Below are 17,394 nucleotides of genomic sequence, written 5' to 3' on the forward strand. Positions count from 1 at the left end.
TTAAGGGGAGAGATCAATATCTTTTAATTTTCAGGAGCAACCCCACCTGCTCAACCAAAAGCCCTTCACTTCTCATCCCCTTCCCAGTTCCTGGTGGTGATGGTCTCCCACCTGGAATAAAGTGAGGTATTCTGCTTTTCCAGGTACATGCCTCTTTTCTTCAATGTACTTGGAAGTGAGAAGGACTCGGACACAGACAATTGGAGGAAGAAATCAAAACCAAACACTTAGAAATCCAAACACTCGCCCCCCACTCCAAAAAATATCCCATCAACCAACCAACCAACAAAAAAGTCCTTCAAACAAAACTCCATCTCTTTCTCTAAAATCCATGATTAAAACCTGGTACAAACAGGTGAATATAGATATATATATATATATTTTTAGTAGATGTAGTATTGTTTTTTTTCTCCTCTCTCTTTCTCATTATACAGCAAACATTGCAAATATAGAAATTTTCTCTGTACAATTAACGACTTCGGTTTACAATGCAATGTGTGGTAAAACCTTTCAATGAGTGAAAATGTGAACGGGCCTTCAACCGAGTAAAAGTCTAAACTGGAAGACTCCGTTTGCAAAAACAGCCCAAAAGATGGAGCTCCTTCTGGTCTCTTTTTGGTTTTTGTTGCTGTTTTTGTCGCTGTTGATTTTGGAAGGAAAGGAAGAACACAAACTGTTCACAAAGAATCCACAAAATCACGGAATAGGGACTCATGCAATGCAATATTGGGAAACGCCAGACCTCAGCTCTCTGCCCGCTCTTTCATTTTCGTGTTATATTCAATTTTTTCTTTTTTTCTCATTTTTTTTTAAAAAATCAAAATGAAACAAAACTTTTTTTTTTCTTTCACTCCACAGTTTGTTTGTTCTGCAAAGTTCGTGTTCAAATTTGGTGCGTCTCACCAACGTGAGGACATTTTAATATCTCACTTTATATATTATATAGAATATTTATAGATTTTTCATAATTTGTTCTCTCTTTTTATTTTTTTTTTAATTTTATTTTGTTTCAAAGACAGTCTGAATAAAAATAGCTGCTGCGGATTTCTTTTGGTCCAGTTAGTGTGTTAAGTCACGAGCTATGTGAGGACTCAGGACTTTTGCTGGGCAGAGACGCCCTTCCAGTAGTCTAAGATGTCATGGAGATCCTCGTCTTTGGCAAACTGGACCTTTTTGCGTAGGGCATGGCCGGCTGCCATATATTCCTCCTCGTCTTTGTGCCGCTTGCGGTTGAGTTTGAAGCGCTCCCAGATGCTGTGCGATGGTTTGCAGGTGTACTCTGGGCTGGAGGTGTAGCTCAGGTTGTGGTACTGAGGCGAGAGCTGGGAATAGGCCAGGTCTCTGGGGCGAGGGCGGGTCAGAGGCTCCAGGATGGAGGGCTTTCTCCCCCCCATGCTGTCGTGCTGCTCCCCTTGGTGCGAGCTGGGGTACGAGTGCCGGTGTTCGCTGTACTGGCGGATCTTCTCCGCCTCTGCCCGCAGGATGGCCGCGGCCGGTGTCACAGTGAGGATGGTGTCGGTGGTGGGGGATGTCTTCTCGATGTATTTGGCTTCTGATTTGTGGCCCGATCCCTCGGAGCGGTAGGACCTGGGGCTCCGTATGGAGCCACTGGAAGAGGTGCTGGAGCGTTTGGGGGCCGCCTCCATGCTGTGGTGCCGCTGGAGAGGGTGGTTGTAGCTTTCCTTATAGACGGGGGAAAGGAATCCATGTTTGCTGGGGATCTGCTCTGATAAGAGCACCAGCTGAGGCTCCACCGTGGAGACTGCCCCTGATTTCACCCCTTGGAAGGAGGTGGACTCGGATTTCAAGGCATCAATGCAGTTGTTGATGATCTGGTTCACCTTGTCCACCTCCTTGGCAATGGTGGAGATCTCAGCCACAGAGCCCTGGGAGTCCGGCGGCAGGGACAGCTCACAGTCTCGCCTCTCGGGCTGCTCACCCGTCCTCACCTCCATGTAGTTGCCCTTGGTGGCCTTGGGGGTCTCGCTGCTGTCAATCAGCTTGTACTGCTCGACCTCACCAGCAGAAGGTAGGTAGGGGATGCGGGTCACTGTCTCCCCACCCAGGATCTGTCCCTGGGACAGCTGGGTGATGCTGGTGGTCTCCATTTCTGGCCCATATTTCAGCTCGATGATGGTCTTCTTCATGCTGCCGGCAGCCTTTTTGTGCTTCTCCTCCTGCTGGCGCCTCTTCCGGAGACAGTAATAGACAACGCCCAGGACAATTACCATGCCGAAGAGACAGCCCAGGATTGTCATGATGTAATGGGTGGCAGTGGAAGGGGTGGGCACCGGCTCCTTGCGGTTGGGTCTGGTGGGTGTGATGGTGACGCAGGTGTGGTTGTACTTGGAGTATTGGTGGACAGAGACTACACAGTAGGTGTAATCTCTTTGTGCTACTAGGTTGCTCACGGTGATGTTCTCCTCCTTCTTCCTGAGCTTGGTGATCATGGAGGAGAAGCCGTTTTCAAACTGGGAGAGGATGTACATCTTGCTGAAGGGGTAGGGGATCTGCACGGTGAGGACGGCCGAGTTGTGGTTGAGGTGCTTCACCTGGATGTTGGGGCGCACCTCTGTTTCACCGATGGGCGTGAAGAGGGAGAACTGCGGTGTCGTGCCATCGCCGGAGGAGCACTCCTCCTCAGAGCAGGGGCTTTCGGAGGGCACCGTGGTCACCTGGTACCTGGGAGGGATAAAACGAGGGATCACAGTGTAGGAGCCCCCAGTGCAGAGGGACGAGAGCATGCTCAGAGCATTCCGGTAGCCAGTCCGGCCTTGGCCTAACAAGTAGTAGCCCATGTAGTCAGGCGGGGAGTCGCACTGCATCCGGTCATAGGTGCGTGTCATGTTGGTGAAAGCCTCCAGCCATTGCAGGAAGCCGAGGAGCTCACAGGAGCAGTAGAAGGGGTTACTGTAGAGTTCACAGACAGAGAGCTTGTTTAGGCCCCGAAAAGTGTTGCTGTCGAGTCTCTGGATCCTGTTCATGGACAGGTCAATGTTCACTATGTTGGGGCACTCCCAGAAGGCATTGGGGGTGACGGTCTCGATGAGGTTGGCCTGGAGATAGAGGTACTCCAGCTTTCCCAGGCCCCGGAGGATGCCCTCGGTGAGGTTCCTCAGTCGGTTGTAACCCAGCTGCAGCACCTGGAGGTTGAACTGTCCTGAAAAGGCACCGTCCTCGATGTAGGAGATCTCGTTCTTCGTCAGGTTGAGGTATGTCAGGTTGCCGAAGCGGCTGAGCGAGGCGTACTGCACGCTCTTGATCTTGTTGTCGTTCAGCCGCAAGTCCACGATGGTGCTGTTGATTTGCTGGGGGATGGACTCGTAGGGGGGCTGGTTCTGGCTGCAGATGGCCAACCAGACAAAGCCCTTGTCCCCCTCGATGAGCCAGCAGTCTGCCCGCACCCCGCCGGCATGTAGGAGAGAGACGGCCGCCACGTACATGCAGAGGGCTGACGTCGCGGCCCACCGGCGACCTGCCATCTGGAAGGGCAGCACGGAGAGGGGGCTCCTGGTCTGCTGGAAGCGGGGAACAGGACAGGGGCTGGGAAGACGTGGGCTAGTGCTTCTTCGGCAGCTTTGCTTGCCTCTCCCTTCTCCTCATGGCTTGGAGACGGGAGGGACGCGTCTGTGGAGAAAGAGGACCTCGGTGCCCACGGTACTCGGCAGCCACCAGCCAGGGGCTGCTACCAAGGCCTGGGTGGCTGAGGCTGGTCCCACATCACCAGGTCTCTGGCATCTCGAGGAGGGAGTCATGAAGTTAAGCGCCGGTGCAGAGGAGTCCCTGCGGCTCAGAGACAAGCCTTCCTCTCACTTTTTATAGTACATCTCCTCGTTTTCTTTTTGCTGCCCATAGCGGTGCTGGTCCCCATCTCCATGTGCCTCCATGGGTTTGGCTTCCCCTGCTCAGTCCCTCGGCTCACCTGCTCAAAACAAAACACAAGCACAAACTAAACACAAAGAAAAGACAGCATTCAGAGGTGTTGGAGATGCATCCAACTACCCTCTTAAAGTTAGGCACCTGCCTTCTCACTCTGGCTATCATCTTTCAAGGAGCCTTTTGTTTATTTGGCTGCCACCAGCAGCACCTGGCAGCACAAGAAGAGGTGGTCACTGACCACTGAGGTCATCCTCTGAGCCCCTGTCCAGCATCGCATTTTAGGCAGTTGAGAGACCAACACACATCCAGCACACTGTTAGTCTGACCTATTTAGGTGTCTACCTTAGAAGGAGAGGAGTGATGCCCCAGAAGTGTCTGTTCCTCTCCACTGAGAGCAGATGAAGTCTAGACAACTCGCTCTGATGTAGATTTGATGCTGCAGCGTTTTGCTGAGGGGAATCCTGACTGTCTCGCGTGCTGGTGTGCGCAGCAGCAGTGCCCACAGAAGGAGGTGCTGGTTGAGGACACCGTCTCTCTCTGCCTGCACTGCTGGGTGGCATCTGGGATAAAGCCCAGCACCGAGTTCTTGTCCTGCTTCTGGGAACCCGAGCAGTAGTTTCAGGGCACTCTTTGCAAAACATACTGTTGTGATTGTGAACTATCTGGTGTCCTTGCTCCTGGTTGGGGTTTGCTGCCTTTCTCCAAGACCTCTTTCCTCCTCCTGGGTGAAATGATGCAGACATGTGGAAAACCCTCAAGCATTCAGTGGCATAACAAGTGTATTTGCAGAGGATAGGACAGCCAGAAACAGCTGTTTGAAGACTAGGAAAAGTCTTCACTAGACACAATCTTTGAGGCTGCCGGCAGCCTCACTTCCCACAGAAAAATTCTCATTCCTGGCTCACATTTTCCTTTTTTTTTTTTTCCTTCATTTTTGACTAAACATTAACATCCATGGACACAACTTCTACTTCCTTTTATAATTTCTTAGGGAAACAGGAAGGCAAAAGTGGAGAAGTGGGAACTGCATGAGCGCCAGCATCTCCTGGGTCTTGCTTTTCCACAGACATTGAAAATATTATCTGTGGATATCTCTACTGCCAAACAGATCTCTGGGCTGGTAGGACAGATGCAGTGTGGTGTTATGGCAGAGATGGAGATACCCACAAATGGGGCCCATCTAGAAAAATTCTTCTTTGAAATTTTGTTGGGAACAGGAGCTCTGGTTATCTGCCTTGTCCAAGCTCAGGCTATAGGAGCCAGGGAAGATACCACCAGCACTCCTTGAAAACACAGCTGGTAGGAACTGGAGGTTTCTTGGGAAGTTGTGAAGGAGACAGGGGTACATGTTACATCTAAATTGTCTTTCCTTGAACCTGGAAAATGGTATAAATCCAGAAAGAGTTTTCCAGACCATTTCCCAGTGCACAGGCAGCGAAGGGACTGTGCTTGGTGCTGCATGCCTGAAAATCATGCAAGGCTGATTGTCAAGAGGCATTTAGAGGCAGATGCCATACTCTTGCCCATGTCCAGAAGAAACCAGGTTCTTTTCCAGCCACAATACTCACGTCACCTCTCTGCACTTGAGGCTTTCTAGCCACCTTGTCCTCCACGTGCTGTCACTGCCCTGGGACACTTCACCAGCACCTGGAAGCCCATTTGGGCACAGGTGAGTCCTTGGAGCCAGTGGGGAAGGGAAGAGGGAGGCTCTCAGGGCTCCCTGGGAGACCACAGGTGAGTGTCCCCCCTTACCACCTCCCCAGCTGACAGCAAGACACAGACTGCAGTTCCTGACTGAAAGACATCTGCTGCTACATCCCTCCTGGTTTTAGACAACTCAATTAACCTCTCTGCACTCCAGTCTCCTCTCTGGTTCCATGAGATAATGATAGCATTTCACAGGTTGGTGGGAGGCTGAGGCAAAGTGCCCCGAGCTCCTCTTGTTGGGATGAAAATCCCAGCACAAGCACTGTGCTGCAGGTGGAGACTTTCCCTCTAGATGGGCCTGCTCTCCTCTGCCACAGGGACTGGCCTGGTCTCGAGCTCCTCCTGCATCCTGTGAGGATGCACATTGCCCCTGAGCGTGTGTGAGGAGGGTATTGCTGGCCTGCAGAGCCACAAGCAATGGCTTGCCCCAGTTGTCACTTCGGTGTGGCACAGAATGTGCTTTCCTTGCTCTTGGTGCACCCATCTCCCTGTCCTCCTCCATGGGCTTGTAGAGTACAGGGACCTCCTGCAGGCAAGGGAAACCCTGCCAAACTGAGCCAGCACAGGCAGCAGGGATGGATGCACCTTGGCATATTCTCTTCAGCAAGTACTTATTCTGTCTCCTCTAGCTCCCATTGTGACCCAGCCATCTTCTCTGGGCAAACTTGTGTTTGGGAATTCTCTGCAGAGCCAAACCAGCCTTTTCCTTGCAGAGGAAAATTCGTGTCACTCCACCCTGGGGAGGCTGAGGGCAGCAGCCTGTGTTGGAGGGCATTAGGTAATGGAGTGGCACCATCTGTGAGCAGAGACAGACCCTCCACAGACCCCCCTGTAGCCTTCCCCTATAGCACCCATGTGCCTCCCTCACCTAATTGTAGGTGCTGGGAATGAAGAAGAGCAACAGTAAACGACTCAAACATATTCAGTAAGGCTCCTGATATGTGTTTTTTCTTCTTTCCCATACGTTGCCTATCAGATGAGTCCTTCCTGACAACAGAAAGGAGAAAAGGCATTTTATCAGCAGCCCGAGTTTAATTTCAGCTCATTAAAGCAAGCAATTTGCTGGTTTATTTGCTTTGCAAAGTGTGACTAAAATGATAGCATTAAGGAGATGTGAGAGAGGAAAGAGGGGCTAATCTCCCTTTTTATTAGATTGCCGGGACATGACTGGGGAGTGGAGAAGTGGGTCTTGTTGCTTTGCACGGAAGACAAAATTGTTCATCTTGTTGGCTTCTGAGAGCCTCTTCCCAGCACCGTGGGGTGTGTGGGTGTGTTCCTGAGAGTGTGTGCTGCAACATCAGACAAGAGTGTCCCACGAGGCAGAGCAGGGGCAACTCGCCGTGGTTCCCCACTCATCTCCCTGTAACAGCAGATAACAGACATCCAGGAGGTGTCTCCTTCTTCCCTTTTCTACCTTTTACCTCACCTCTAATCTCTCTTTCCCTTTCGTTTCTGCTCCTGAAATCCCAGGTCTGATTCTTGCAGGTTAAAACAGGGCAGCTGGCTGGCTGATTAGCCTTTGCTTTCCCTGACCTCCTATAGCTGGGACATGGCTCTGGAGAGCAGGGGAGAGACCCCTGTGCCTCTTCCCAACAGACTGGGTAAAAATCAGTAAGAAAATCCAGTTGTTTAACCCTTCTGCCTGCCTTATTTGTCTTTGCCCAGCTGTCCTGGGTTTATTCTCCTGGTAACCCAATTGCATATCACTTTTCCCAGTCCTCTCACCCTCCACAATGCTGCCTAGGAAAATCTGAGAACAAGTCACCTACAACTCTCATATGAAAAACAACAAGGAAAGTGGAGATTTGGGGGTCTCCTTCACTGTTTGAGAAAGAAGCAAAAGGGAGGAATGAAGACAGTGTGGAATAACAATTATTTGAAATGATGGATTTAATCTCAATGAGGGATATCTTGAACTGTGGCACCATGATGACGATGACAACAGGCCACATCCATGGCGAGGCCATGGTACCCACATTCCTGCAGTTACCTGTGCCCTGAAGACCTGGCTGTATTTCCCTTTCCTTCTGCTCTCAGAAGGCAGAGGGGCTTGACCAGCTGAGCAGATGTTGGGCTGACAGAGGCCAGCAAAGAGGCAATGACAACTCCCTCACTCCTTGTTGCTCTTGCACGTTGCCTCTGATATCCAGAATCCCTGTTGGATCCCAGCCCATGTTTCTCCATGCTAATCCTCAGCCCTGTCTGCGATATACTCTCCTCCTACCCGTTCCTGCTTCTCCACCCCTGGTCCCTGTCAACAACCCAGTGTCAAAGAGGGACTGCTGGGATTTTGTGATGCCTACGAGTCTGCAGCCTGCACTGGATGAGCAGCAGCATCCTTGTCCTAGCTGAAAACCCACAAGGGTGGTGGAAGGGAGGTGGAAAGAAAAAGGCAGAGCTGGAGCTCCAAAAACCAGTGCAGGCTGGCTGGGAACTTTTTGCTTCCATTTCCCGACTAATGGCATCTTGGAAAATTAAACCAGAGCAGCAGCTGCAAGGAAGCAAACAAAGCAGCTGTGGGGGCTGGGGAGGGAGAGTGAGAGTGAGCTGGCACTCAGTTCCTAATTTTGTTATTCTACTGAATGAGTTATTTCAAACTGTGGATTACATTTACTGAGGGAAGGCAAGGAGCCAGATTAACATGCGTGTGCGTGTGCGTGCGTATACACACATACTCTCACCAGTGCTCCTCTCCTTGGCATTCCTGCACCTCCATAACTTTCTTCTCCCTAGCTGCTCCATCTCCAGCTTCTCTTAGACCCTGTCACAGCCACTTGGGCTGTTTTGTCAAAAAAAAATGAAGGATCCCCACTGCAATGAGAGCCATAGGAAAACAGGAGTGGTACGTCACAAATGATAAATATTCAGCCACCCAAAGAAGTGCAGAGGGAAAATTCAGCTAACAGACACCGAATTTTCAAATGAACCTTGGCTCTTCATTATGCATAAGATAATGTGAGGAGGCAGCTCCAAGATGGCAGATAAAACATTTATTAGTGATGAAATCACCCCTAAATGGCTAATGTCCATCCTGTACACACCAGGTGGGGAAAGGAGGCGTCCAGGCAGGTTTTTCTCCTCAGTCATATTCCTGGTGTTTAATCCATCACCTCCTGCTAGGTGCTGTTGGTCAGAATCACAACCACCCTGAATAATAAAGAAGCTCAGGCCTGTAAAATTCAAGTTCATTTTATATCCAGAGCTCCTGGTACTAATATTGCCTCCGCTGACAGGGTTTAGGCAGCATTTTGTGCATCCCAACCTTATTCCCAAATGTGTTAGATAATAGAGTTCTCCAGTCAATTCTACTCTCTCTCCTCCTATTATTTATTATTTAAGAAAAACAGGCAAGGGAGAAGAGATATATTTTCCACAGAGGTTTGAAGAGAGATGAAGAAGGAATGAAGCAGAGGTAAAGGGGGGGCTGAGAGACAAGTGCTCAGCATCACATACGGGATAGCTTTTACTGAGACTTCAGGAGGTCACAGACTGTATGACAAGTATCCAAATGAGACGGATGGTGAAGAGATAACTTTTCTGGGAGACACTGGGAGAAACAAAGAGAAATTACATGCTTGGTCTCTATACAGGGACATTAGTAGTACCAGTACATAAACACTCATGGGCTCTCTATGGTGCTAGGAATCATAGAGTTGCATTGTTCCTATCTAGTAAAAAGTTATTCTGGTGTAAAACACACTTTCTGCAAAATTAAACCCTGGGTGGAAAAGCTGTGATCTTTATTTGAAATTGATATTCAGGTCAATTTACTTTAACAGTAAACTTGGGTGCTGTAATGTCTGAGAGGAGCTCTAGTTCTAAGCCATCGTGCCTGTACCAGGCAGGCTGAGGCCAGAGCTGCAACCTGGGAATGGCCAGAACAGATCTGTTTGATCAAACATTTTTAAGAATCTTTTGTTTTACAGCAAGATAAATGCTGGGTTAAAATGACAATATTTTCAAGACAGATTAGCTCTTGGGATTTCAGAAAATACAATTCTGCTTTTCAGTCAGTTGCAGTCTGAAGTCATTGACATCCATCTCATGCTGCTTATTTTCCAGGGTCTGTTGAGATGACAACCCTATCCCACGCTGCTACAGGCCACTGAGCAGAATCCTCTGCTGAGTTTAAGTAAATGTGTAAATGATCTTCGTGGTGAACAGCCTCTTAAGCCCAGCTGGGTTACCTGTGCATTATCCCAGCCTTCTGAAATATGAGCACGGACAGATATGAAATGTCAGCTCCAGCCAGTGACAGCGCAGCTGAGCCCTCAAAGAGCTGAGGAGTGTGATGAGAGGGGCAGAGTTAGAGGAAAGTGAAGAGGAAGAAAGATTTTAGGGGATGAAGAGAAGTAAGAGTAAGATCAGGTAAACATTAGCAATAAGAAAGGTGTGTTTCCATGGCAGAAAGCCTCTCTAATACTTGCTTGATGGAATTTTTCCTTAGAAGTAATCAGTCTGAATCACAGCTCCATTATGGGATGGTTACGCTGATGTTAAGCTGGTGAAAAGCAGAGGTCTGCTCTGGAAGCAGGACTCCCGTTTTCCCCTGTAAGTAGTGCTGAGGATCAAAGCCTGTTTTTCCAGCACCAATGCAATGGAGGGAGCCAGCCCCACACTGGGAAGTGGAGATGCTGGTGTTCCTCGGCACCTGCAATCTGAACTGTGCCCTGTCTCTGCTGCACTGTCATCCTCACTCAGACCTTTGCTGCTGTTTGGAAGAGATCTTTGAAGCTGTTTTACTGCTTTCATTCATTAATTCATTTTTGCAGGAGGCTTTTGCATTCCTGGCAGGAAAAGCAACTTTTACACAGGATGGTATCTGGTGGTGGGTCTGTGAAATGGTGAGCTCTGTTAGAAATTATTTTCAGAGGTGCAAGTGTCTTGTTTGCTCTGATTTCTAATGGTTGTCTATGCAAAAGAACACTTCTCTCTCTGTCCTTCTCTTCCCCTGTGAAGGGATTTGAAGTAATAGTGGGTCTCTGGCCAGTGCCTACATCAGTCACAGTTTCTAAGTGAACTGTACTGCTGAGTGTTGGCAGATGGACAAGAAAATATACATCTTGTGTAGGACTTCATGGTAATGATCTGTGATCTCTGGATAGGCAGAGCAGAATTCACCTTTTCATGAGCATGTGTCCTGCCCACAGGAATTGCTATGGCTATGCTGTAGGCAAATACCTCTGCTGACTTCTCACTCGCCCACTTTCCAAGCTGGTCCTGCTTCTCTGGTTGGAGACTTCCAATCTAAGTTATCTTGTGGTTGTAATGATCTAACTCTTGTCCTTTGGAGTTGAGGGGCCCAGCTTAAGGCTGGACCCTCTGACCGTCCACTTTCTGAAGGGGGTTTCTGCCCTAATATAGCAATATCTGGCAAGCCCCAGTGCCCTACAAGCCTAATTTTAGCTCAGTGCTGCAGGCTGGCTTCTTGTCATGGGCCAGGAGAAGGTTAATGATTATCTGGGCAGCACTCCAAAACCAATCTAATGTTTATTCAGGATAACAGCATTGCAGAGGAAACCGAGCGTGACCACCTTCCACGCACAGCTTACCCAGCACGGCCCCTCTCCTGCACAGGGCTCTGCTGGAGGAGCTCAGGTTTGTCAGCTCCTGGAGCAGGGACCCTCTTCCCCTTCCCTAGGTCAAGACAGGTCCTCATCAACATTTCCAGCCCTGCCCTCTTAACCCAAACATATGCTGTTTCTACATAAAACATTTTACCAAGGCTGTGGGTCTGTTGTTTCAGCAGTGGAAATACAAACTCACACTTCCTGGTAAATTTTTATAGGACACTCCTCATGGGTCAGATACCCATGCTACAAACAGATATCCCTTTATTTTGAATACCCTGCACCTGTAGGGAGGCGAATACACTGTTTACTTGGGGCTCCCCTTGTGTCCCTCAGGGCTCCATGAAGGGATTCATTATAAGCTGTAAAGCCTGAAGGACTGAGATGTGTTGTGCTGAGGGAAAAACTCTCCTCCAGCAGTGAGTACTCACAGACATACATGGCCCACGAGAGCTCTTGATGCTTCCCTTGGGGTGCAGGAAAAATTGTAGATAGCAAAAAAGTGTTTTCTGAGAGAGCCCTGAGGTGCTGGTACTGGCATCACCATCAACAATCCCAAAATAGCTGGTTCTCACTGCCTTTCCAGGCAGACTGAGAGGCATTGTGAGAACATCTATTTAGTAGGGTCTCTGGAGAATGCTGGGAATGCACTTCCTACTACCTGAAATGGTCAGGGAGATGGCTGGGCAGCCAGATGGCCATATGAATGTGGAACTGATATTAATGTCTCATTTGATTATGCTTACAGCATGATTAAAAGGCTCCTAGATTCCTGAGCAGGTATCTTTATTATGTTAAGTCTAAACAGAACAAAAACATGGCTCTTCTGTGGGCTTGGCTGGTTAAACCTGGTGCCAGACAGTGTTTCTCTCAAGGCTACCTGATTTCCCACTGAAGTATGCCCATGCACTGATGGGAACAAGCAAAGCCCATCTTTGTCCATAGAGGATACTCAGCTACAGGTATGAGGGGACCACTGGGTCTCCTCTATGGTGCCAACAAGCCTAAAGCCCAACCAAACGCCCTTCCACCCAAAAATGTGTGGGCAGATGCAGAGAAGCTTGGAAAAAAATGGGTCATGCACACGCCAGGCTCCATCCAAAAGAAATTTTTTGTCTTGACACGTGGCTAATGCCCAGCTGCTGGTGGAGAAGCAGAAGTGGGAGCTATTGGTGTGTTAGCACACGAAAGCCCTTCCTCAGCATCTGCTCCTCAACAGAGTCCAGGGCCATGCTCTGGACCTCTGTATTTCCCTGCTTGTTCAGAGACCTCTGAAAGATATGGAGAGTGGAAAGAAACTTTGGAGTCCAAGACAATAGGAGTAGGGAGCTATGCCAGCATTTGGACTGCCCGTCCTTTTCATAAACATTTCCTGTGGAGGTTACCCAAGCTGAAAAAGCAAGTGAACCCAAAACACCCACCCTCTCTGGAGGAATGGAGTTTATCGTTAATAATCTACTGCTAAAAGGGTAACATCTGTTTTGGACAAACTGTAATGAGATTTAAACCCCAGGTGGAGGGAGGACTTCACAGTAATAAATGACTCTCTGTATGTCTAAATAGTTTTAATTTTTTTTCTGGCAGAAATAGCTGCTTTTCACCTCAGGCTTCTTTTTGCCAGCTCTTTTTGTTTAATGATTGCTATTAATTTCCAGGGTGGCAGATGGATTTTAGGCTGGTGTAGTCTGAAATGAGAAAAAACGTGGCTGGATGGTGCCAGGTGATGAGGATCCCTCCTTGGGCATGAAACAAACATTTTTTCAGTGCTTTTCCTGTGTTATTGGGATTCTTTTATTTGAATAGTGTGGGATGCTCCAAACAAACAATCCTTCTCCATGCTTTGGCTGTGGTGATAAGTGGGTGCTGTTGAACCCAACACATTCTGCCAAGATCCTGGGGCCCAAAGGACCACTTTCTTGATCCTCTTTTCCACCACCTCCTCAAGAAGCCCACAGAACTAATCCCAGTTAGTGCTACAGTGCTCTGGGGTGACCTCCTTTCTCTTTCCCTGCTGTGGAGCACCTCTGGATTTGGCTCAGGATGCAGATGTGAAGGATACATGGGTGGTCAAGTGAGAAGCTGGGTTCAGGAAGTGAGGTTGATGATGGACCACCACCACATGGCAGCACCCTGTGGCCACGCAGCTGTCCCAAGAAAAGAGCATGGCAGAGCACAGGGAAAGGAGGGAGGGGTTTAGTGGCTGGGACTGGGTGAGCCCCAGGGATGGAGGAAAGGGGGTAGAGATAGAAAGTGCAGCATCTCAGGTGATGTAGATAATCTCCTTTAATCTCCTGCTCAAAATAACCCAAAGTCAAGTAAAGGAGGGATTACAGGGCCTAAGCCACTGTTATTGCCAGGGTGTAACAGCCTTAGGTTGCCTCTGAAGGGCTCCTGAGGAGGAAGAGGAGCTGCAGAAAATACTGGCCTGCTGGAAATGCCTCCCTGGTGAGGGTGACTGGGTGGGCTGGGGACCCTCCTGAAGTAGCCTAAGGAGAGTGGGGGCTGCAGGGTGGGCAGCTGCCTGCAGAATCAGGACTACACAGGGACCTAGTCCCAGGGGAGTAACTGTCTTAGATGCCCACTTGTCACCCTGTCTTTACTGATGGGTTTATTCTTAGAGCAGGATCCAAAGTGCTTTATAGCCATTAATTATCCTAATGGAGAAGCAGTGCCCATGAAACCCATTTTACAGATGAGAAACAGAGCCCATGAGGAGGTAAATGACATATCAGGTGCTGGGGCAGAGCTAGAGTGAGGTGGTGAGTCCCTGCCCTCCTACCTCTTTCCAATTTTAATGGGCCTTTCCTTGGATGAGCATTCCCAGCAGCCACAAGGCAGTGGTAGGCTGAAGGCATCTCCTGCCCTTTGCCAAAAAGCCAAAAAGCTTGGCTGCTGTGCTGCTGCCAGAGAAAACTGAACTGCAGAGCCCTATTCATCAGCTCCTGGCGATGTCTACAAGATATCAGCAGCACAGAGACAGTGTGAAGCGGGATTGCACTGGGGAGGGAGCAGAGCATGTTCATTTTAATGAGCTTGTCCCTGCCTAAAGGAGAGAGAAAGCGAGAGGCCAACCTGGTTTAATAAACTCTAGCATGCGGATTTAATCAGATGGATCATTGTTCCCCAGCACAGGGATGAATATATTAAAAAAATGATTCAAACTTTTCCTCTTTGTTTTTCATTTGTATTATGTGCTGTGGTGTGATAAAACATCCTGGGGCCAACTTGCAAGGCAATAAAAGAGACTGTGGAGGAGAGGAAGACGTTGATCCATGCGAGCAAGCACAAGCACTGTGGGGAGGGAGGCTGCTGGCAGGCAGGGCTGGAAGTGAGGGGCTGCAGCATCCTCAGCCCCCACCAAAGCCCCAGAGAAGATGTGCTTATGGGGGCTGACCTGGTGTCAGCTCCTTTTCAGAGACTTGAGATGACTAACAGGAGTTTAGGTCCAGTGCTAAAAGCAGTTCTTGGTCAAGTGTGAGACCTCCACCTCTCTACAGAAAGGTCTGAGCACAAGCACATCCCCATGTTCCTACTCCAGGAGGGAAAGAGGGACTCACCCAGTTCTCAGCTTTCTGTAGGGACACCAGTAAAGGTGCTGGTGGTGTTTTTTGGGGCTAAATAGTACTGGCCTTTAAGGGAATGGTGCAAGAGGACAAAGTTTCCTCTGGACTCTTCCCTTCTTACCAAGAGTCACTTCACCAGTGGCTCTCCATTGCACTACATGTCAGGCAGTGCAGAGTGGCGTCCTGGGTGCTGCTTATTAATTTAGAGAACTAAACAGCTCTGGCTGCAAAGCAGCAGACTGCATGGCAGGAAGGCAAAAGCTGTATTATGGGGCTCTGCTACTGCTCCCTGTCTGAAGGTCACATCCTTGTGCCTCTGCCTGTCCCTGGGGACAGCAGGCATTGCACCAAGGCATGGGAAGGTCTTGATCTAGCACAGCAAAGAGTAAACTGGGTCTGCAGGCAGCCCAGGTAGGATTGTGTTGGTGTGAGCCTCAGCAGTGCATGGCTCTGGGCTCGCAAGGCTCTTGCTACGTGGGTGTGAATAAAGCCAGCTTAGATAAAATAGTCTTTTGTACTAAATCCTGGACAGACCACCTGGAGCTGTGCTCAAAGACAGACCTCAGGGGCCTCCAAGGTGCCTCCATGGAATTTACCTCCTTTGCCCTGCCCAAGCTCACTGTCCTTGGCTCAGGCTTAAATAACCTCCAGCCCTTGCTTTGCTCACTCTTTTCTGGCCTGTCAGGCTGTGTGCCCCCTGAGACATAGGGAATTGGCTCTCCAAGGCTGAGACAGGGCACCCAGCTGGGTTTAATCACTCTCTCTAACATTAAAGTCAGGGCTGCATGGTGAGATAGCCCTAGGGAGAAGGGACAGCTCCCTGGTAGATTATGGATGGACATCTAAAGGTAGCCCAGAGATGTTTTTGGAAAGGGGCTACAGGTCCTCCTGCCATGGAGCAAAGCTATGCCTGACAGATTTGCAGCCTGGCTCTGGGTTTGTGGGGAGAACCCAGTGATGGCTTGGTTTTGTTCCTACATTCCTTCAGGATGGACCACCTCAACCAGCAGCTGCAGGGTTTAGAGGAGGGGAAAGGGGTATCTACTTCCTTTGGAAAGATTGCTTTAAATTTTGCCATTGACCCACTCACTTATGGCCACTTGGTGTTAAATATTACCAACTTTGGCTTCTAACACACTAGTGTGCTACTGCTTCATTACTTTATCCATTACTGCTCATAAACACTAATAAATAATCCTATTTTCATTCCCACCATTGTTTAAGTGGTCATTAATTGTGGTTTATATGCTGTCTTTGTGTATTTGTGTACGATAGCTTCTTCATGATTCCTTGATTAACTGTGATTGATTGCGTATTTTAAAATCAATTAAAAGTTTCAACACTAAAAGGTAGAGTCTTTAGCAGTAATGCTCTGAGACATTGCCATTTATAATGGAGCAATTATAGTGCTGGGATCCATCAGTGTGGCACGACGTGATCTTTATTTTCCAGATCTATGCAAATCCATATGTACGTGAGTGTGCACGTCTGTGTCTTTTACTTGTGAGTTATATGGAGGGAAGAGTGTGTATGGGAAAGAGTCCCAGCTCCTCCCAGAGTTGCTGGACCACATAAGGTGGGCTGGCTTTTGTGGGCAACCAGGTATTACCCACTCCCTTTCTTAAGACACTAATGCAAGGGCTGAGCCCCAGGACCCCATTAATTTCCTTGCTGACATGACAGTGTTGTGTGTTTATTTTCTATTTGTAAAGAGGTGCTGCTGCCAATACCCTCAGCTGAACAGGGCCACAGAGCAGGATGTGTGTCCTTCTGCCATTCTGTTTCAGGGAAATGTGTCTGTGCCTTGGTGGGGTGGAGGTGGGGGATACATGGGAAGATAGAGGTGGCTGTGAAGGCACGTGTTTGTGGTGGTCCTGATACAATGCTGATATGATGGAGGAGGAGGAGGGCAGCCACCACCTGGGCATCAGGGCATGTGCTGGAGCGCAAATCTCTGCCCTGTATCACGTCATGCCTGTGTTTTATCAGTGCTCAGCTCCTCATATTGCTGCTGTGCTGGTAAAATGTCTGTGTCCAGCACAAGAGCAGGAGTTAAATGGGGTTAACACCGTGCTCTCGTGCTGCCTTTCCCTGTAAACCTGAATCCTACATGCTTATGCCTCTCTGCACTCTCTGACTCCAAAGCATCTCTGCCTAAGCAGCTTCTTCTGGCCTGGGGAGTGAATTAGGGGTGAGTAAACCACTCAAGAGATTTTGTGCAGGTGCTCTGAGGTGGGGGAGCAGATCCCCAAGGACCAGTGGGAAATTGGGCCCTTGTAATTGACCCCCAACTTGTCCTCCATCCTCCTGGATATCTGCCTGCTGCCACGAGCAGGGCCCTCCCAGCCATCTGCCAGCTCAGGCAGAGGATTCCTGTGTGCTAATCTGCTCAGAGACATTTGTCACCCACCCCTCTCCCAGCTGCATGCTGTGAAAAATTCCTCAGTGCCCCCAGTGCAGCTGCTGGGAGCACCCGTTAGGGGAAATCACCAGTCTTGTTAAATGATGGGGGGACCATTTTGTGCAAGCTCTGGAATGGGATCACTCTGTTGTATTAACTCGCCTGCTTGCATTGATGTTAATGAAATAAAGAAATATAATGGTTCCAGACTTTTAAACTTCTTATAGCTCGATTTGCATAATGGCCACCACTACCCTGAACAGGAACTGATCTG

General features: G+C 49.0%; 1 protein-coding gene across 1 annotated transcript in view; it reads right to left on the reverse strand.

Moving 5' to 3' along the window:
* Positions 1-356: 356 nt before the first annotated feature.
* Positions 357-17,394, reverse strand: part of ELFN1 (extracellular leucine rich repeat and fibronectin type III domain containing 1) — a 45,981-nt gene continuing 28,943 nt past the window's right edge. The window contains exon 2 of the mRNA XM_008928040.3: positions 357-3,922. Coding sequence (XP_008926288.3) covers positions 1,092-3,482 — 2,391 coding nt within the window. The 5' untranslated portion in view covers positions 3,483-3,922 and the 3' untranslated portion in view covers positions 357-1,091. The remainder of the gene's footprint in view (positions 3,923-17,394) is intronic.

Source organism: Manacus vitellinus, unplaced genomic scaffold (genome assembly GCF_001715985.3).
Source record: "Manacus vitellinus isolate BGI_N305 unplaced genomic scaffold, ASM171598v3 scaffold_12_pilon, whole genome shotgun sequence".
Classification (NCBI taxonomy): domain Eukaryota; kingdom Metazoa; phylum Chordata; class Aves; order Passeriformes; family Pipridae; genus Manacus; species Manacus vitellinus.